At 37.0% G+C, this 22,239-nt stretch overlaps 1 protein-coding gene and 1 non-coding gene across 2 annotated transcripts; both read right to left on the reverse strand.

Moving 5' to 3' along the window:
* Positions 1–3,042: 3,042 nt before the first annotated feature.
* Positions 3,043–7,257, reverse strand: LOC122092171 (protein DMP4-like). Its single transcript, XM_042662513.1, has 2 exons — positions 7,127–7,257; positions 3,043–3,463 (listed from the first exon to the last, which is right to left on the reverse strand). Exons 1-2 carry the CDS (start codon positions 7,255–7,257, stop codon positions 3,043–3,045), a joined length of 552 nt encoding a protein of 183 aa, XP_042518447.1.
* A 4,741-nt stretch (positions 7,258–11,998) lies between these two features.
* On the reverse strand, positions 11,999–12,103 carry LOC122092556. The gene has a single exon (XR_006144209.1). It is a non-coding gene; the product is annotated as a U6 spliceosomal RNA (small nuclear RNA).
* Between the last annotated feature and the right edge of the window lie 10,136 nt (positions 12,104–22,239).

Raw genomic sequence — 22,239 nt, forward strand, 5'->3', positions numbered from 1 at the left:
TCTCTATAATACAAGTAGGAGGTGAGAGAGAGAAGGCAATAGAAAAATTAGAGAGAGAGACAGAAGATGGAGGGATGGTTCAAGACTTGGTGCTTATACCACTAAAATATAATCTGGTGGTGGGATACAACCCACTATTGAGACCTCCCTCATCTTTTGAATTCTTGTTTAATTCAAACTCAAATAAAAGAATTTTTGATAAAACACAATCTCTCTCTTTTAATTATCACTCTTAATCTTACATAGAATCATATTGAATCAATCTTTTTTTTTTTTTTTTTTTCTTAGATAAGAATCAATAATTCTTAGAGATAACATTATTGAAGAGTCACGTAGTTGCTTGAATTAGGAAGAGGCACGATCCCATTAGGATATCTACCTCTAATATAATATTAGGTAATATTTTTATTTTCCAATTAAATATAGTTATCAATATGTACAATAAAAGTTAAAGAACTCTTATTTCTCGCAAAACAATAGTTAATTATGCTCATCCCTCTCCATTTTAGCAATATGACTCCCCTCTAAAGGTGGCAAGTAAATATTATTAAGAAAAGAATGAAAGAATTACATGACGAATATAACTAGTCAAATAAAAAAAAAAAAAATAGATCACACCTCCACTTACGGCATGGCCACCAGTAGAGAATGCAATCTAAATCAAAAGAATCATAACTAAAATAAAATGGGGAGCCACATTCCAAATGGAATTAACTCTTGAGGCAGCCTTTGCTAAATAATCCGCAACCGAGTTTACTCTATAAAGTAATGAGTGGCTCTCCAAAAGATTTTGTCTAAAGTACTCTTCAAAGCATTTTTTTTTTTTGCTAAATATGAGTATCCAGGCCTTAGGCCTGACTAGTGCCACATGCCCATACTAATCCCACAACCGTATGAACCGAGTCATACTGGGGTTGAATGAGAATCATTCAACTTTCATTGAAAGTAGTGAAGAACATTAAACACCCCCGTGTGAGTGGCCCAAGGGATGCCTAGTGGGAGTCGAACTTAGGACATCCAAGTTTAATGCTCGTACCAAGTTCGTTGCTCACTAACTGCGCTACCCCCTTGGGTTTAACTGATTTGTTATGCTATTTACAACCAGCCTTAAATCATCAATTCAAACCTGATTGGGGTCAAGAGCCTTGGCTATTTTAGTGCCTTCTACAAACGCATTAAACTCTACTCTGAAGTTAGTTGTGAAATCCGCATCAGTAGAAAAACATGAACTTCTAGGATTTACGAAACACTCCCCAACCCTAGCATTGCCTGGTTTCCTGGAGCACATCCATCAGTATTTAGCTTAACCCATTTTTCTGGAGGCCTTACCCAATCCACTTCAATAATAGCCTTAGAACCAGAGGGAGAAGTATTAAAACACATGGCCTTCGAAATTATCAAATCCTTAACTGATTTGATAGGACATTGAGAGATAACAAAAACCTCCTAAAGGTCATGTAAAATAGCCTGGACAATCATCAAAGAATTCTTACCGGGATTGTCATACTTCTGCCTATTTCTTTCAAGCCAAATCTGATATGGGTTAATGGGCAACACTGCCATCAACTACAAAATCTGCGACCATAGCCAACAAACAATTGAAGAAAGAATTATTAATAGGATACCCAAAAACTAGTAAGAGACCCATCCCTAACAATCCATTTCTTTGGCTAAAACAGAGTGCCGGACTTCATTTAATACCCTGCCAAATAAAAGATGATTGACAAGTTCGTTTAAGGGATTTATACAGAGAAAGATATTTTCCCGTCATAAAAATTATCGTTACCACCTTATACTGTTGTAATTCTATGTATAAAGAAACTGTACCGTTGATTAAACCAATAAAATATTTTAAATATATCTAGAAAATAATTTTTAGTATTAGTTAATAATTTTAAAAACTTTGTAAACTATTTACAAAATTTGCCACTAGATCTAGGTTTCTTCCAATCTTATACAAATAATCTCTTTGATATTCTTCATTGTAGGAATTGGATTCTGAGTTGAGTATCTATTTCATAAACAGCTTGACAACATGAATTCAATGTACCGAGATATAGTTCGAGAGGTATCAACCATTGGTTCATCAAAAACCCATGATACCTAATTGGTACAATAAGGACCTCTTAGGTCAAAGGATTTTATTAAACATCAAATGTGGGATTTTTTTTATTTTTTTTAATCTCATAGAGTATATAAAATAAAGGAAGAAACGCAACAGAAGGTAAACAATTAATAAATGCATTATTTCATAGTGGATTACACTTGAACCTAGCTATGGTTAGAAATAAAATAAATTCTTAATCTAATTTTAGTAGTAGGATCAAACCTAGTTGGTGAGCAACGAACTTGATACGAACCGTAAATTCGGATGTCCTAAGTTCGACTCCCACTAGGCACACCTTGGGTTACTCACGCTTTTAGTGAAAGTTGAATGGTTCTCATTCAACCCCGGTATGACCTGATCCATGTTATTGTGGGATCAGTATGAGCCTACGGGACTAGTTAGGCCAAAGGCTTGCATCGTTAGCCAAAAAAAAAAAAAGATCAAACCTTGATCTTAATCAAAAATAAAATTAAACAAATCTACAATATTTATTCAACAAATGTATCAGATAAAATAAGCAATACATTATAACTCATGCGCTAATCCGCCTACCAAGAACCTAAGACTTCTACCAAAAGTTCATGAGTTTGGCCTTCATCTCCACCTTGCAAAGTCAAATCCATCTAGAGTGTTTCTATTTTACACTCCAAGAAAATCTTTGGATCTGTCAAAAGAAAAAAATTTCTAACCTCTCATCTATGGAAATAAATGAACAAACTTATAAGAACGAGATTTTCTTAGGAACAATTTCAACACAAATATCCTGTGTTTGCTAAGCTTTACTGCAAAATATTTAGAATGAGAATGCAATCTAAAAGGAAGATTATAGGACCGTCACTCACAAAATATTCTTAATTTTGAATTATGGGGATGGATATGAATTGAATAAATACAGAAAGAGAAGAACAGAGAAAAAAAAAAAAAAAGCTGAGAGATCAGGTTGAAGAGAGATGGTAGCCAATTCCACGACGAGTGGTAGGGAATGTAACAAAAAACCCACTGCCCAATGCACCGATTCCAAGTGGCAACGCTGTGAGGACTTCCATTGTCTCTACAGATGCTATTGGGTAGAAACAATTCACCACATTCTGATCAAACAGTGCAATAGCAGCAAAAACCAGTGTTGACATGAAAGCATGAAAGAAATCAATAACCTTAAGACGATATTCTGAAGCTTGTTCAGGAGGAATGGTGACAGACCCATCAATAATCCACAATCCTTTAAAGGTTGCTATTCCATAATGGACTACCCCTTTCTCATCCCTGAAGCTATCGGTAAAGCATGAAAAAAAGAATGAGAAGCCACAGAAGATCACAAGGCCTGCTGTCAAGTATTGACTGGCATCATCACGGTGACTGTTAGAATTTATAATTATTTTATTATAATTGTAAGATCAAACACCAAGAAACACGAATAATAAAGAGACAATAGATCCGTACGACACAGAGATTTAACGAGGTTTACACACCAGGGTGATATGCTACGTCCTTGGGCGAAGAAGAAGATGATTCACTATGCAGAAGAGAGATTACACCCTAGCAGCGGCGAGGAAAAACTCGCCCTGAAACCCTAGCTTGAAAAACCCTAAAATACAATGACTTTCTCAACAAGCAACAGTACATTATATATACTCCAAATCGCGGGTCAACCAGTCGGGTCGCGGTCGATCCTGTTGAACCATACCGTGGGGGCTACACCCCCGCACCTCCATACGAGATCAGTGATGGGCTCCGGGTTTGGGCCTATCGGCCCAACCCCTCTGCTTCCATCACAGATCTCAGAAAATTCCCCATTCGGGTCACCCCCAAAATATGTCGCATCGGGTCAATCTTCAAAACGGGTCAAGAATTCGAGACAAACTTAACAATAATTAAGTTTCAAAATGAGGTTTTTCTTTTATGTGTTTTATAACTTGTAATGGTATGGGACCCTTAGAGTCAAGGTAATGGAAAATGGTCAATAATACCCTATGGGTACCCTAAATTTCATTCATGGCCATTACCATGAGTGGAGAGGTGGGCAAAGAGAATTGATTGGGATTAATCTCATTTATGAAATTAATTCTTAATTCATCCCATAGGTTATTGCCAAATGGAGGTAAATGGTCAATGTCATTATGTGGGTGCCCTAAAGTCCATTCATAGTCACTACCATGAGTGGGGAGGTGGGTTAGAAAATGGTCAATAACACCCTATGAGAGCTCTAAATTTCATTCATGACCATTATCATGAGTGGGGAGGTGGGCAAAGGAATTGATTGAGATTAATTCAATTTATTGAATTAATTCCTAATTCATGTCCATATGACATTATTCTTCAATTAACTTATCATTAGTTGGAGGTTACTCTTGGGGAATCCAAGAGGGTGTAAGGGTTGGTTTTGGGTCTATATAAATCCAACCAAATACCTTGCAGAGACATATTTTTCATACATTGACACTCCATCTATTTCTATTATTTGCAACCATACAAGTCTTTCTCTTTCTTCTATTTTCTCTAAGTCTTGTGTAAGGTTAGAGGGGGCTGCTGTGCTGTAGCTTTTTGCTCCTAGAAAGGACTAGAAGAATTGTCTCATCTTCTAGCGGAAGGTTTTTTTATCTTGGAGGTAGAGATGCAAAACAACTCTTGGCAGTAGAGGGCATCAATTACCTTAAAGGCAACACTACAAGTGTGACTCAACCTCAATTCTGATCGAAGCTTCTTCAGTTGCTGTGGTGGTGATTCAACATCTATTTCAAGTTTTTCTTATCTCATTTCAACGAAGGATCAACACTACAGCATCATAGTTTTTACTGCAAAAGCTTTGTATTGCAATTTGTTTTATTTTTGTAAGAAATTGTAATATAATTACCCAACAGTGACCTTGGTCACTAAAGATAGGAGATTGGCCAAATTGGCTGTGCTTTTAAATGTGAGGCTAATGGACTTCTGGATAAGGCTATTCCGATTTGGATCGAGTGTCGAATTTCGTCGTAAGAGGGGCCGATTTTGTTGATCATGATGCTGTGATTCTTCATCCATGATTCTGTTCTTTGTTCTTCAACCAAGCTCCTCCTCTGACCACTCCCTATAGTCTGATTTTCACAATTCTCTATTGGGAGGGGGAGGTAGAGGGGTTGATGGTGGGCATAAGTAATGAGTAGAAGAGAAATTCATCCAAGTCGTTTTTTTTTTGGTAGACAGAAAATGTTCAATGCACACGGCAACATTGTTGAGGGTTGAGTGGAAGACTCATCATTTATTTATTTATTTATTATTATTATTATTATTATTATTATTATTATTATTATTATTATTATTATGTAACAATAATGCCTTTGATATGCCTTGGAACAGTTTCAACGTTTTGTCCTACTGTCATTATTATGTAATTTTGTGTGTCCAATTGTAGCACACTAGCTAAACTCTTCCAAAAATTGACCTTGACCGTGTAAAAAATTTTATAAGGTTAGTATCTGCTACTCATCAATTCCTTATTTTTTTTGTCCCCTTATTCATTTCATTGCTTCATAAATAAGTTATTCTGTTCACTGGGAAGATTAATTTATGAAACTTCATCTCCCTTAATGATTTCTATGAATGCTCCACTTCAATATCGTTTTTTTTTTTTTTTTTTTCTTCGGTAAACCTCCACTTGCATATCAAGGACTTCAAGAATCAGTTCTTTTATCACAACTAATATTATGGAGAATCAAGTTTAATTTCCTTCATCTATGGCAGAGGAATCCCTTCATCATTACCATTGGTCCTATCTGATTAGATTAGGAAGGGAGTGTTCTCGTTCTTGTATAATACAGGTGGGAGTTGGCGATGAAAATAAAGTACAACCATGGAGTCAAATCACCAATGATAAGAATCCCTCTCTATGGATAAAATAGAGTTTCGTCCATTAAACAAGATGATAATCTTATAAAATAATAATATATATATTTTTAATTCTGTTGTGAATATTATTGTAAATTATATGACATACTACCTGCCAAATCTCATAAATGTGATTGGTAGTAAACTAATGATCAAAGAAGAAAAAGGTTCAAATTAAATATTTTCCCCTTCCTATTGTTCCTATGTTTATTTGTTCTTTTAGGATAGGAGTGTGGATACTTTCACCCAAGGTGAAGAGAAAAACTCTTAATGCATCACATTTGATCCTTCAATTGGACTGGGGAGAGGTATTTTTTTTTACTTTCTGACAAGAAGAGGAAGGAGTTAATGACAAAAGTCATTGTGGTTGGATTCCACTCATAAGGTCATGTCACCTTGATTTATGAAAAACTTTCTCTTTCTAAGATATCACTTTTTTTTTTATTATTTTTCTATTAATTTTTTTTTTTTCAACAGAGAGAGGGGGATCCCTGCGATCTTCCAAATGCTTGAAAAATATCAACGAATCTCAATTACAACAAACATATCGCAATCACCAACTAAAGATAAATTATGAATTTGTATTCATAAATTTTTCTTTCTCATTTATGGAGCTACAAGGTCAATTAACGTATAATTCCATTTTGAAAGTTAATTGGTGTAAACCAATCTCCAATGGGTTAAGTTAAAAATGTCAATAAATGTTTGCTAGGTAATCCTGGATGAGGGGGCACAAGCAGAATCTTCTGGGATTGCACAAGTGGAGAGTATTATTTTCTTTTTATGTCTTATATAGGAAATAATACCAATTTTGCAGCTCAGTTTGAATGTTTGATTGTATTTTCAAAGTTATCCCGCATGCTAAAGTTTTGGGCTTGAGATGCAATAATAGATTAAATTAGACTTTGAGCCGGTAGTTAATTCAATACATAATGAGAAAGGATCTATTGGGTTGTGAGGTAAAATTGGTTGGATATATAGTCTAATCTTAATTTGATCATATGAAAAATTTCTCATTGTTTCAGGAAAGTGAATCCGAGTGTGGATTATTTGGTGAAATAAGCGGTAAAGACGGACAACTCATCAGTGAAGATTGATTTTCCAATGTATATTAAGGAGGATCTTGCAGCAGTGTAGCTAAAAGCGAGTGCTTACCTTTCTGCTAGATCATTTTCTCGATTTTTGTGTATTAGAATAGAAAGTTCTATGGATAGACCAAGATTCAGATTTTGTACATAGAGTTTGTGGGCTTCTGCTGATGGCAATGTTGAAGGTGGGGACACCATTCTTGCTTTGTGATTGTATCGCTTTGGGAATACTCAGACGGTAATGTTTGTTTGTTTTTATTTATTTATTTATTTACTTTTATATTATATGATCTTTTAAAGGTAAATTAAGACACAAGAAAATTGAATCCCTAAGGTTGTATTCTGTGACAATATCTACTCCCCTTACATTTTTCATCAAAATACCAAAATGGTGAAGAGATCAATAGGAAACTCTCTAAACAGGGTTCAAATGCCTACATATTCGTTGTTTGCTTACTCCGTAGCCCAAATAAGATTTCTAATATAAGTATATATAAGGGAATGAGTTTGTAGCTCAATGGGGGTTGCCAGCTACAGGTGTGGCATAAGACACAGGAGATCTTGTCTTCAAACCTTTGCTAGTGCCACCTTATCCCCCAGTCCCCCTTACCTTCGGGTCCTCGGTCTCTAGGCTCTGGATGAAGACTAAGTAGTCAGTGACCAATAAATAAATAAGGACCTATTACCCAACCATCGGTCAGAGAGTGCACACCTGCCCATAAAATTGAGATGTTTTTTAGAAGCGTCTTCTTGTAATGTTTAAATTTATGGCAGCAGAAAAATTAAGATAGTTCTATTTGGTTCAGTGCAAGATTTTTTAAGTAAAATCAAAATCGAATCATTTAATAAACAGTTTCATACATGAAAACTGAAGCCACTTATAAACTATTCGGTTTAAAGGGATTTAAATGGTTTTCTTATGTTTTCTAATTTTTTATCCAAACAACTTCTTTATTTTTAAAAATTTTAGTGAAATTGATGTAAATTTTAGCATTGAATTAAAATGTTTATTGTTATATGCTTTATTTTAATAGTTGTTCAATGTAAACTTGAATTTTTTTTTTATTGAAATGCATGTAAAGTTAACATTGATTGACTTAAACCTACTAAGTATATGTAAATCAGTTTAACAGTTTATTTAAACAGTTTAGACTTTAAAACCAAAATCGAATCACAATTTCAATTTTAAAACTTAAATCGAACCATTTCATAAACGGTTCGATTCAATTTCGATAAAAGGTTTCTGTTTCAAATTCACATCCTTACCTCCATTAGGCCTCATTATACCTCCAGAAATCAATGTCCAACTCTGGAACTGTGATTATGTTTGATTGCAAGGGAAATTTAAAGGGAATGAAGTAAAAATTTTAAACTAAAATTAATTTTTTTCTAACCATTACCCTATGTGATTCTATAAACTACTTAAAAAAATTATCGTATTTAGTAATAATATATTTTAAACGTAATTTTTATTTTATGTTTTTTAGCAAAGAGTTTGGATGCAAAGTAAAGAGAAATTTGTTAACCAAATATGAAATGATTTGGAATAAGTGATATAATCACATAGGGCATGGTTACAAAGACTTCATTTTTAAGTTAGAAAATTTTCCTATGTACCCTTCCTTTTAATTTCCCTTGCAGCCAAAAAAAGCCTCCATGAATGCTCTGGCTAACTTCTTGATATCTGAAAATCACCAATTGTAGAGGTTGTCTTTTTGGCTTCTCCAATCTCCCCCAAATTTACATTTAGTAATTTTATTTTATTTTATTATTTATTTTTTTATTTTTTAATGTTGAAAGAAAATTTAATTAAACTAAGAGAAGGAAGGAAAAACATTGGTTTTAGGTCTACAAATGCACATTAGATCGTGTAGTCATTGAAAACTAGTTGGCAAAAAAAAAAAAAAATCAATTCATTTGTAGACCTGAGCGAAAGAGAGAAGATAGAAAGTGTAAGTGTGTTATAGACATCCAAAAATAGCAGAATTATGCTCCAAGGCCATGAAGTGGTTGTCAAGTCAAAAAACAAATTCTCAAGCTCTTCAGAATTGGTCCAAACTCCAGACTTCTTTAATCTTCCAGCCTTTCATTTGCACTTGTTGAACTCAGAGAAGAACCCTTGGTGGTTACTTCGATTGCTTTCCCTGTCATCAAGTAGTTGTGAATAAGATACATTCCCCCTTATATAAGAAATAGGTCGCCCATCCACTCATGTTGAGATTCAAATTCTTAACAGCACACATATCATGATTATAAAGTCATAATTTGGAAACAAAATTGGTAGGAAATGAGGGTTAGGAGATTGTACTTATTGCGAAGAATGCGATTGAAAATGGAAATCTAAGTTCTTAATCCACCATAGAGCAGGGGATAAAATTTTGTGGGGGTTAAGGTGATCGTTTCTAAAGATTATATTATTTCTATGAGTTCAAACGAAGTAACAGAAAATGATTAGCATGGAGAAAAAAGGCTTGCGGTTATCTGCAGAAATGAAGTTTTAATTGAAACATATCATTATTAATTGAATAAGGAAGGGACAACAAAGTGTTTAGTATTTAAGCCCAATGGGCAAACTGCCTAGATCTTTTTAGTAAATTCGCAGGAAAGAAAAATATGTCATAAAGATTTAGGATGGGTTTGGCAGAAAACATAGGATTGGTCAATCTACTTTCATTTCGCACTATATTCATCGTGAGTATCCCTCAATTGCAGATTCTTCAAAAGAAAAATTAAAATTTCAGATGTATGTGGCGTTTCTATAAGTATCAGAACCAGTGAGGAGCAAGTACCCTATTGGAGCACCCAATTGGATTGATAATTAAAGATGAAGTTAAAAATTTTGCGAAGATTTTAGTGGTTAGGGCTCCATTTTTGGAGGTGGCATCACCAAACATCAGGTTGAAGTCACAAAGACTTTTAAACTTTCAGAAACTATAGACAAAGGTAAGAATGAAGTAAAAAAAAACTTGTGTTCCATTCATTCCTACATATTAAACACTGACTAAACACGTTGAAGAGAGAGACGATACTCGTAGCTGCAGAGAGTTAAGGAGGTCGGGCTGATTGGGTATCCAAGGTTCGTACCAAATATTCGTGTTGTAACCATTACCTATATTGCGTCGAATCACTTTGGAAAGGGTAGGAAATAAACTAACAATATTGTTCCAAGATACAGTTTCTTCATGGTACTGGGTGAAAGTGGATCTATTAGGGAAGTACTTGACTGATAGAACTTTAACCCATAGGGCATCCTTTTCACAAATGATCTGCCAATCAGTTTAAGTGAAAAAGCTTTGTTTTTAGTCTCGACGATCTAAGGCCCAGAATCCCCCTCCCCCCACAGATTCAGGAGTGTAGATTTTGTGCCATCCAATTGGATGTAATTCTTATTCCTAAGATTATTACCATTCCAAACATTCAAATAAATAAAATCATGTTTCTTGCAAGTACTTTTAGGGGAGGCAAAACAGGACATAAGTAAGATGGGACAGAAGAGAGAGCCGACTGAATGAGAGTAGTTCTCCCTACAAATGATAACAAGTTAGCTTTCAAGGATGAGAGTATCTTCCTTACTCTATTAACAATATGTTATTGCCTCTTTGATATAACAGGAAAGAGGTTAGTGCTAAGGTAGGTTGAAGTGTTATCCATTTCCTTGGTTCCAATCAAATTGCATATGTTGGTTTTGCAAGATGTACTAACATTAGAGTTGAAAGCTAAACCACTTTTTCAAGATTGATTGTAAGTCCAGAAAGATCAGAGAAGATCTCCAAAATACATTTGATAGTTGAATTTTTATTTCAATGACTCTACAAAAATTGAATGTATCATCTGTAAAAATAACAAATATGAAATTTCAATTCTTGCCACTTTGATGCCTTGAAAAATGTTCAAATCTTTGTAGGTAGAGAGAATCTGGGAAAGATCTTCTATGGTAACAATGAAAAGGAAGAGACTGAGGGGGGATAAACATGGTGGATACCGTAAGATGGTTCAAAATAGGTATGAGCAAAGCCATGAAGTTTAATGGAGCAAGAAGGGGAGTTGATCAGATAACTGATAATGTCACCCAATCTCTCTCCAAAGCCAAGGTAATCAAAAATGCCCCTAAGAAAACAAATTCAATCTTGTCATAAGCTTTAGCCATATCTAATTTAATAATCACTACATTCGTAATGGCTTGTGCGTGAATATTGAACTAAAGCCAGAAACCCTACATAATCCATCATGCCTCCAGATTTTGTGCTAAATGTTTTATATGTGGAAATCTATGTAAACCCATTATTTTCATATGCTTAAGTGGTATATCTTGGGTTTTTTTTTTTTTTTTTTTTTTTTTTTTTTTTTTTTTTTTTTTTTTTTTTTTTTTTTTTTTTTTTTTTTTTTTTTTTTTTTTTTTTTTTTTTTAAGAGGTATATCTTCTTGGATTCTATGTAAATCCAATTATTTGAGCAGTAGTATTCTTATTTTAGACAATTCTATCAAATGGAATGGTAGCTATCAATTTGAAAGTGGCATCAAGTATTATATAACTTGGTTAATAATATTCCACCAACAAGTGGATATCATATGCTATCGAATAATTTGATTTTAGGTAATGTGATTGTCAATTCGTTCCTATATGTTTTCATCTTCTATTAAACTTAATCGTGACATCATACAAATCTATTTGGTATGAATCAATACTTAAACTAGCATTTCCATGTTGAAGGGGCATCTAATTAATTGAAAATTGCCTAGTGCAGTTGGTGAGTTGTTGTGGTGTGCTAAAAACCCATGCTCACCAGGAGGTCTCAAGTTTGAGCCTCCAGGTTGTTACCTATATCTCTCCCTACCTATCAAAAAATAATAATAATAAAAATTGAAAATTTTCTAGTTATTAGACAGTGAGCATGGTTATCGCACCACAATCTCACACAACTGCCTAACGCAGTTGTTTAAAAAATTAGATCATTTCTCGGTTTGTGCATGTCATCCTTTCATTGGGATTATGCTTATCTTCTTTGTATCATTCCAATTTTTATTGGATGTCTTTTAAGAGACGTATTGGAATGTTCAGTTGGTTAAGATTCTGATTTTCATCTCTTCCATGTCAGTTGTGGTGAGTCCACAAAGGGTGCCATACAAGGAAACCGAAGGGGTTGGTCCACTGGTGAATTATCATAGGTAGAGCACCTCAGGAACTGTCTTACATGTGTTGCTTTACCCATGTTTGAATTACCTTGGCAGCTCTTTTAGGACCACTCACAATGGGATTAATTTGAATGCGTTTGATGATTTAACAGCTGGTCAAGGGCTTAATTACCTTCCGATCGTCGGTTGGACTTGGGCTGTCCTCCAGACCACTTAATCAATCTCATGCCCCACCCTATGATACCCTATGATTAATTGATGGAGAGTTGGAGACTGATAGTCTTTGTGTTTGTGCTTTTATGCTCACTCCGGTCCTCTCCACTAGGATGGGATTCCTCTACGGAACGGCGAGGTGACAGTGTATACCCATGTGTTTGGGTTCATGCGCCTAGATGCTCTAGGATGTCGGGTGTGCATTTTCACCCCTGCCGCACTTTAGAGCGAAATCCTCTCCACCATAAGATCAGAGCTTCAAAGTTAACAAGGTTCAGGATGCCTTATGAAATCGATGCAACTGGCAAGTTAAGTTTGGAGTGGAATTTAAATAGATCTGGCTGATCTCAATCTTTCTCAACATTGAAATGGCACTCCCCTTTTACCAGAAAATAAAGAATTGGCATTCCCAGAATCAGGGTACGGTAGGGGGTGGCAATTGTCTGGGTTGGATAACATCTTTCCAGGCATTTTGTTGATCAAATAAATGTTGTTTTTCATTTCACTTAAAAAATCAGAATTTTATTGTTAAGAGCATGTGAATCCTGCACGACCCACACAGGAAGGCCTTCCTAGGTATGTTTGTCATATAGCATTTCAGTTCGGCCCAAATTTTATGGATTGATAGACCAAAAAGTACGGTCCTCACATCTTAAATACACCCAACCCTCATTACCCATTTAGCAAATTTGTGTGATTAACCTTACCCATTTTCACACATGAACTCCACGGGGTTTAATGAAGTGGCCTAGTAACAAGCGGATTGGATCTTCTGGGGTGAAAGGAAATTACTTTCATACTCTCTACTTGGTTATTCTGCTCTCTTCATCCCGTCTTGACTTATTCGGCCTAAGCAGACATCACCAAATCTCAATGGGGTTTGAGAGATAGGCTTAAATGCGTCTTTTCATAATTATCATTATTATTAGGGTAAGTGCTTTTTATCCGAGATTAACCCCTGCACCCAACCAGAGGGGCACACACCCCCAATAGGGGCATAGTGGTCATTGTACTTTGCACACCTCCTATGTCTATAGTTTAGGGGTTGCTCTAGGGCAGAAATTTTTTTTCTTCTTATTATTATTATTAGAAGAAATTGCATTCTCCTCCCCTGTATTTCCCTCCCTTGTACTTTAAGGATTCTATCAATCGTATCCCTTCTGTTAAAGAACTTTGTTAAGTGATGACATCAACCTTAAAATATGATATATAATCCCCAAATTACCATTTCGTAATGTGAAATACCATATTGACCTTTAGAGCCCTAAAAGGGGTCATCCTCTTTATGTGGACAGTGTAAAACCTTTTCTTGCTAAAGCTCACCTCACAAAAACCCTAGATGTATGGCTGATACTCAAACCTAAAAGGGGTAGGTTTGTGGAAAGGAGGTAGTAGACACAAGGGTAGTGTTGTCATTTTATATACCATCTTAACACCGTCAATAACTAATGGAACGATTGATAAAATCTTTAAATTATAGGGGAGGGAAGTGAAAATGAGGTAGGTTTTCGACCAAGACTTGTTTCTTATTTCATTCTTATTAAAAATATCAAATGACAACTTTACCCTTATTATAAACACATGCTTATTAAAGTGTTGGCGAGAAAGAGTTAAAATGGATTTCTTCCAAGCTAGGTGAAATAGCTCCTCAACTATTTTCAGGCTTTCCATAGAAATTGATCTCAATTTCATAGAAATACAATGAAAAATTCATACCGAACACCTTTTAAAATTGAAATCACCTCTTGAAAATAATTCTTGAAATTATGCCAAAGAGAATAAGGCAATAGTCAAATTTTATAACTTAGTAATACTTCATAATCAAATTGGTGGAGAGAGAGAGACTAGTCCATGGAGACAAGCTCCATACATGGAGCCTTTGTATTCTTCAACATGGTACATTAATTAATCACTGTTGAAACTTTGTGGATATATTATCCACATCGGCATTTTTATGTGGAAAGTTTTAGCATATCAACATGTATAAAGATAAAAGTTTAATAAAAGCTCAAGAGAGTCAATTACTTTGAAGAGAGAGAGAGAGTGAACAACAGTAAAATGGGTACATATACCTACATCCATTAAACGGACTAGATAACAATAATACTTTTCTAAAATTTGACGTAATAAATGCATATGATAATGATACAGTACATGTTTAATATGGTCATTCTGCAAGTAAAAAATACAGGTATATATATTCATCATGTAATAGATGTACACTAATAAACAAAATAATAACATGCAAATAATGATTCCATAGAAGATGGGTTGCTCAGTCCGCATTCTTATGTGTTTGCATTTGGATTTGTATACTAAGGAAATGAGAAGTACAATGTACTTCAATCAAAAGAGATATTCCTCAAACTACAATTACAGAAGTATGGGATGCTTAGAAGAGAATCTAAAATAATGACATACGAAAAAATATAGGAAAAGGCGAGAGAATGCTACCCAGTAGCACCCACTGTGCACACCTCACAACAATTTTAATGCAATTTATATGACTTCAACACAATATTTACATGGTTTGGAAATTTGCTTACATCCATGACAGGTGAAGTGATCAATTCTCATCAAGGGAGAACCATGGTAGTCCCTAGTGACAAGTTGTATATTACGGGCTGACGGCCCGGCACTACCTAATGGCCGTTAGATCTCGTTCCAAGATTGCGAGCTGATTTTGGATCATCAGTTCTGACCCAAAATCTTACAAAACATCTACACTTGCTGGACTCACTATATCCAACCAGCAAGATTCTGAAAGACATGTACTCCAGACATGTCAACCATATGAGCAGCAGCTTACATCTAGCCTGTTGGATCGGGTTCAAAGGGCTAAGTGAGTTGTTCCATATTTGATTGGAACCTTCAAGACTCGTGGATCATTGTATGAGCAAGACGAATGATGCAACTCCACTGAGAATCTTCAAATTGTGTATACCGCATCCACGCAACACCTTATCAATGATTTTCTTAGGTGTGTCACAACTCACAACACACCATCAACTCTGTGCGGGTCCTGTAAGAAAGATTCATGAGCGAATCTTCATCGCCTCCGACGATTCACACACGTCCAAGATGGACGAGCGTTCATTTCATTCTCAACCCTTGGGTGCCAATCCAACGCTTCTAAAGAATCTGGAAGCGGCGTGTATTAAGTATAAAAATGCAATCTCAGACTAATTCTTAAGTTGGGCATTTGGTATAAAAATGCAATCTCATTAGGTTGGGCATTTGGTATCATTTATAATGGAAGATGTGTCTCGTTAACTTTTTTCTGATAAGAAAAACTATTGAGGCTAGCGCGAGAGGCCTTCTTCTTGGACTAAAGCAAGTAAAACTAGATGGGTAGAGGATTGGAGAAATATGGACCAACTCAAAGGGAATGGAACAATTATATTTTGAAAGTAGTATCACCTCATGGCTTTTGAGTGTAGCACCGCTTCTTTTGGATGTTCATAATATATTACCACTAACCTATTTTGACTCAGGCCTAATAATGAGGTGGTGCTCCTTATTTGGTCCATAATTCCATGAACAATCTCTTTAATATTAACATATCCAATCCAAACATTGAAATATTACATTCTTTCCTCCTTTAATCTAATTTTTTTTCTTTTCAATTAAAAACAAATAATGAGGTTTATATTGACACAGTTGAATTTTGAAGAATGAACCCATTTTATGCCATGATGCTTGAGCCCCTGGCTCTTGCCTTGCACATGGAGACTTGGCTCTTGCGTACTGCACAACCGTAGTTTGAAGCCCTGTTATAGCCATGGCGTCATCTGCTGCGGCTGTGGCATGCTAGCTGCACTTGTCGCTTGCCCATGGTGCTACGGTTGTGGCTAATGAGCCTAGGTAACATGGCCATGTGAACCCTTTAGCCATGCCACCTAACCACCTTATCCACACCACATGGCATTATGCCATATTAGATATATATTACATAATATATCATGGTCATATCATACTACTTTTAAAAGTCGGTACTTATTTTGTATTTTGGTATAATTTTTAACTGGACAGAAATACCCCTCCCAGGAAAAAACATCCATCGATCTTTTTAGTTTACCATGTGTCTCCTTAACATGTCCCTCTCTGAAAGACACATCACCAATTCACTATACCCCTCTCCGGCAAATTCTGTTAGATACTCAAAAGAGTCGTGTCTTTTTGAGGAGGCAATGTTGATCACGAAGAGTCCAGACAAGTCAACAAAGTGACGACTAGAGAAGAGGAAATTAGGTCTCTCTCTCTCTTTCAGATTTTATGTAACATTTTGTTTTCCCTTTTTCAAATGTGAGACAAATGGGGTGTAACACCCTGAATTTGGAAGCTGATGGATGTCCCAGGGACCTAGCTGACACTGAAGTAGATGGTTGTCCCATTAGGGGCCAGCATATACCACAGTAAAGGGGAATAACTAACAGTCTCTGCAGGCCAAGTAGGGTGATGAAGCAGCCAGAAAGGTATAGACCAAGTTCCACACCTAGTGGACTAGGAGGCTCAGTGGTATAGGCTGCTGGTAGACCAAAAATAGGGACTCTGATAGGTTACCCAATTGACAATCAGCCAGTCAGTAGAAACTATCGGAGGCCTAACAGCAAGGAAGATTTTGGAATCTTTGTTGTGGGATCCACACCTTCATACCTCAGACCACCATATTTACCTCAGTTGTAAGGGTCCACACACTGGCTATATACACCATACTGCTTAGTCAATGGTGGGACCCACACAGAGTTATTGAGATTTAACCTCATTGAGTTAATTTAAGGACCACAGCCAAACAGGCCCTAAGGGTTGTTAGCTATAAAAGGAAATCCCATCCCCTTTCTCATATTCTGCCCTAAAGAATTGTAGGCAGAGAAGGACGGAAGAAGAAGAAGAAAAGGAGGGAGAAGAAAAATGAAGAAGAGGGAGAGGTGCGTGTTGCAGCTGTGCTGCCATGATGTTGTTGCTGCCATGGTGCTGCTTCTGTGCTGTGGAGTTGCTACTGCCTCTCCTGTGCTACTGCCAAAAGGAACCCTAGGTTGCCAGTGATGCTGCCTTTGTTGTGGAAGTGCATGGGAGTTGGACAGCTGCACAAGAAGAGTTGTTGCTACACTTGCAAGTCCCAAATACTGTGAGAATTGTAAGATTCCTCATTTACCCTGTGAATTTGTGGTAGTATAATTCGTTCAGCAAAATAGGGATAGTAATAATTGAAATCGGAAGAGGGGAATTGGCTCTGGGGACACAAATCAACTCCCTATAACTGAAGCCCCAGTTTTAGGACACGAATTGGAACCCAATTGACTATCGGATTGTCCTAGTGAACCCTAGATCAAGGGGCTTTTGCCAATTGGGCAAAATAAAGTGTAATTGGAGGTGGGACCATACATACATGTCTCAAATTTTGTCTAAGAATGGGCAGAAAATTTAATTGGGTCACCCAGGCAGGAAAATTGAGAAATTGGGACCCAATTGACCTAAACTGGCTCTGTGCCCAGTGAATAAACCCAAATTGGAACTGATCAAGGGTTCCAATAATTTTAATAAATTCAACGTAAGGTGATTGAGTGATGAATTAAATAGGATAGACCTCTATCTGCTCAATTGAATAGAAATCCCAACTAATTCCCAGAAAACCCAATTAGGACCAAATGAATTGAATTAGGGTTTTAAGATAATTAGGATGCAATTAACCAATCTGACACCAACCCACATTATACATCATATAGGGTAATTGTGGAATAAAAAATGAGGCCCCAAACCTGGGATTGGTTCTGGAAGAATCAGACTTTTTGCAAACCATCACTGGTGGATATCAGCGGCCAGCCGGTGGCCACAGATTATACCTTCCGGTAAGGGCCTAAAAGTACTGTTGTGAACCCCTAGTGTTTTTGTGTGGTTACTGCCTTCTCGGGCAGGCGTAACCCACACTTGGCAAAATTGATTTGCACAAAAACGGGGGATACTTTGGAAAGAAAAGAATGTGGAGAGAAATTGTCTATACATACCCCAGCTGTATAGGAAATCTAGCCCAGTTAGTCTAAGGGCTATGGAATTTACAAACTACCTCAATTAGGTATCGGGAGACCAATGAATTGTGTCTTGGTCATGTTAGGCAGATAGAGGACCAATGGCTATGCAATTTGGGTTAGTGACCAACATATGAGTTAGGAAGCCAAATTGGCCATTTAGGTTAGTTGATTGGGAGAGATATTGATCTGGGGTCAGTGCCTCTGCCCAACAGATGGTTTGGATTCCTATAAGGGAATTCAACAGGATCTTGAAAATGGAGCTATCCTTGGACAGTAAATAATGAAACTAAATTTAAATATTGAATAAATAAAAATTATGAACCTAAAGATACTCGGCAAGGATACATGTTAATGAAAATCCAGCGAAAGGACATTAGATTCAAGTATCAAGATGAGTGGGAGTTTGGTTTATTTTACGGAGTGTTTTGATATTTTATTTTTGTGTGCCCATGTGTATTGTTGTGGAATCTCTATTTTGGATATATTTTATATATAAAATTATAAATTGCATATGTTGCATGATTTTATCAAAATTATTGTGATCGAGATTTTGTGGATGTGGTTATTGATATAGTTGGGTGGTAGTGATTACAACATTGACAGTATGAGGCACGGTGTCACACCCTATTTTTAGTAGACCCAACTTACCATTAGGAATACCGGTGGTGTGAGTAAGACATGTACTTGTCTTACAAACCTACCAGGATCTCTGATAGTAGTACTTTAAGATTTCACAATCTCATATGACTAACCAAACAAAAGCAGCGGAATCAGAGTATAGTAACGAAATCATCAATAAAATGCAGAAATATCTATTGATAAAATATTATCCATAACCGAATTATTTTGTTACAATCATCCAAGACTCATAAATATAAAATCCATTGTCTATATCAAAATTATCAAAATGTGATATACAATCTCACGGTGTGACGTCAGCACAGTGGTCGCAAGCACAGTCCTGATCGTGCTCCTCCACTTCTGGCATCCACAAGTCGCTCACACCATACTCTAACCCAGAAAATACTGAGTGACACGCCATCAGTACCACAGTACTTGCATTATCATCTAAAAAGGAGTTTATACGTGGGGTGAACTTTCCAACTCATTCAGTGAGGGGTGGGGTTCAAGCACATCCAAGCAACAGTCGCAATAATAATATATATGATGTATGATTTTGGAAATTAAGAACATAGTCCATGATGCTTGTTGTGCAATGCATTTATTTTATTATCCACCTAACAACACAAACTAAGTCTGGTAAAATATTACTACAACATATTAGGTTGTATTCCTTGTCTCGGAACGGCCATCGACTATGCAGGGATACAAACCATAGCAGTGAATAGAAGCCTGTCGGTCCCCGATGCGTCCATGGGTCACCCAACAAACCCCTGATAACCCCTCCTGGCTATCACGGCACCCGTACCACATCGGCCACACCGGACAAGTTCTCGCCTCCTGTAACAATCACATCTTACCGTGGGTGTGGCATTCCAAAAAGACACATCAAACATACCACAATGGGTTATCCAACACCTTGACCCCTGTTGGCAATGGTTCGTAGCATAAAGAGTGATACATAACCGTATATATGCTACATGTCTTCATAATGATACAGTTAGTATGAATTACACGATACCGGTAACACCTCAGCCACAAAGTGTAATCCATCTCCAAATACAATCTCAAGATATATGATATCAAGAGCACATCGGCTTCAAGGTGTAACCCGTAACCATTTACCTAATCTTGCATGCATATAGCAGTTGAGTATGGACTACGCAATATCAGTACTAATCGTCAGCCACGAAGCATATCCATTTTCAAATGCAGTCCCGGAGTACACGATACCGGTAATACATCGGCCATAAGGTGTAATCTGTGACTACGACTAACTCTAATGCACATAATCAATGCATGAACGCAACACTCATACGAAAATCATGGCACCGGTACCACCTCAGCCACACCGGATTCCATCTCATACATTAAACCAAAACACATGGTAATCATGGTACTGGTACCACCTCGGCCACATCGGATCCCACCATACATCTCCATAACAATTCATATCATAATCGTAAAATGTAACATATGATAGAGCATCATCATCATTTGAACAATAAAATAAACATGTACAATTCTACACATGTGAGCAATTTTAAAATAATAAACATTCCCAAAAATAAAGCATCCATCCCTCACCTTGTTTATACTTGTGTGTGTTAGGGTTCAAGTATGGCCACCGATCGATCTACTCGATTCTAACTTTGGGGCTCGTGTGCGTCACTGTCCTAGACAGAAGATAACCGATCATCAATACACATCAAAAACATCAAGAGGGGCCCACGTGGGTCACCCGCAAAGGGTACAAACAAGGTCCATCAGACAGCAATGTCACCGAAAACACCCACTGAAAACAAACACTTTCCACTAAAAATATCAGTGTTGTTTTCGGTGGTGGTGGAAGAGAGATCCTAAGGCTCTGTGGTTCATCGGAAACAACCACCAAAAGCAGGCCCAGTGTTTCCGATGGCAGTTCAGAACTGTCCACTTGAATTAGGGCTTTCCATTTCAGGCCCGATCGTCGGGATTTTTTTCATGGAGTTTGTAGGGGATGTTCTTAGTATCATTCTAAGCTAATAAAATTTTGATTCCATCGAGCCATTTGGGAGATACGTCGATCGAATGATCGAAACCCTAGTTAGTCATTTGGCAAATCTTGTTGTCGGAGCTCATTGGACTTGGTTTGAGATTGGCATTAGCACCAAAGAGGTTGAACACACATTCCCTAGCTCAACATGATTTGTGAACTAAGATTCCACCCAAATCTAGCTTAACTTGGGTCAAAATGAAGAGAGAGAGTAGTAGGAGTGATTGCATTTTCCTCTGGCATCGATTTTGGCAACTATATAGTAGCTGGCACCAAGGTAAGTCTTCCTCCCTCTTCTTCCTTCCTCTCCTTTTTCTCTCCTCTGCTACGTTGAGCACAAGTGAAATGAGGAAATGAATTCCTCATTTCCCACTTGTAAGGCAGAGTGGCCTTAGTAGGGGTGTCAATTTGTGGCCCGACCCGACTAAACAGATCGGGATCGACCATTTATAGACCAGCCCAGCCTGGACCGTTTATTAAATGGTCGGTCTCGGTTTTGCTACTTGGACCGTCGAGCACCCGATCGAGACCGACCGAATAACGCCCGACCGAGATCGTCCTATTGTGCACCGACTTGGTCGACCCTTTAATGATTGTAGAATACCTATTTTACCCCCTAAATTAAAGAATAAAAACTAAAAAGTAAAGACATGTTCACATTTTAAATAATGGTTATATTTGGTATCATTTATTGATTTATTTTCATTTTTTTGGGCTTGCATGAGTGGGCCGGAATATAAGAGCACATTTTAAAGAGGGCCCATTTAAAAATCGGTTAAAGCCCGTTTAACATTAAACATGTCCGTAGCCCGGTTAAGGCCCGACTAAAGCCCGATTAAGGTAGTCCGATTATAACCCGAGGCCGACCGACCAAATATAAAGTGTACCATGCCCTCAATAACCAAGCCCGATTAGTTAAATGGGCGGACACGGTGTAGCCTTTGAAAGTCTTCAAGCCCGATTAAGCCTGATCGAAACCAGATTGGCCCGACCGGTTGACACCCCTAGGCCTTAGGGTCCATTTGGTTGAACCCTATTCGGACTAATCGAGTTAATCTGACCTTCGGAGCACGAGGACCTGACTACTTAGATCTGTAAAGTGCTCACATCATGAGGAAGATGTGGAGGATGATTTGGGATCATCCGAGA

Source organism: Macadamia integrifolia, chromosome 10 (assembly GCF_013358625.1).
Source record: "Macadamia integrifolia cultivar HAES 741 chromosome 10, SCU_Mint_v3, whole genome shotgun sequence".
NCBI lineage: Eukaryota > Viridiplantae > Streptophyta > Magnoliopsida > Proteales > Proteaceae > Macadamia > Macadamia integrifolia.

Bases quoted from the DNA above. Each gene is read 5' to 3' on its own strand.
- LOC122092171 (XM_042662513.1), bottom strand. From the start codon at position 7,257: ATGGTGTCCCCACCTTCAACATTGCCATCAGCAGAAGCCCACAAACTC. The intron at 3,464-7,126 runs GTAAGCACTCGC...AAATTCTAACAG, and splicing joins GAAAATGATCTAGCAGAAAG to TCACCGTGATGATGCCAGTC.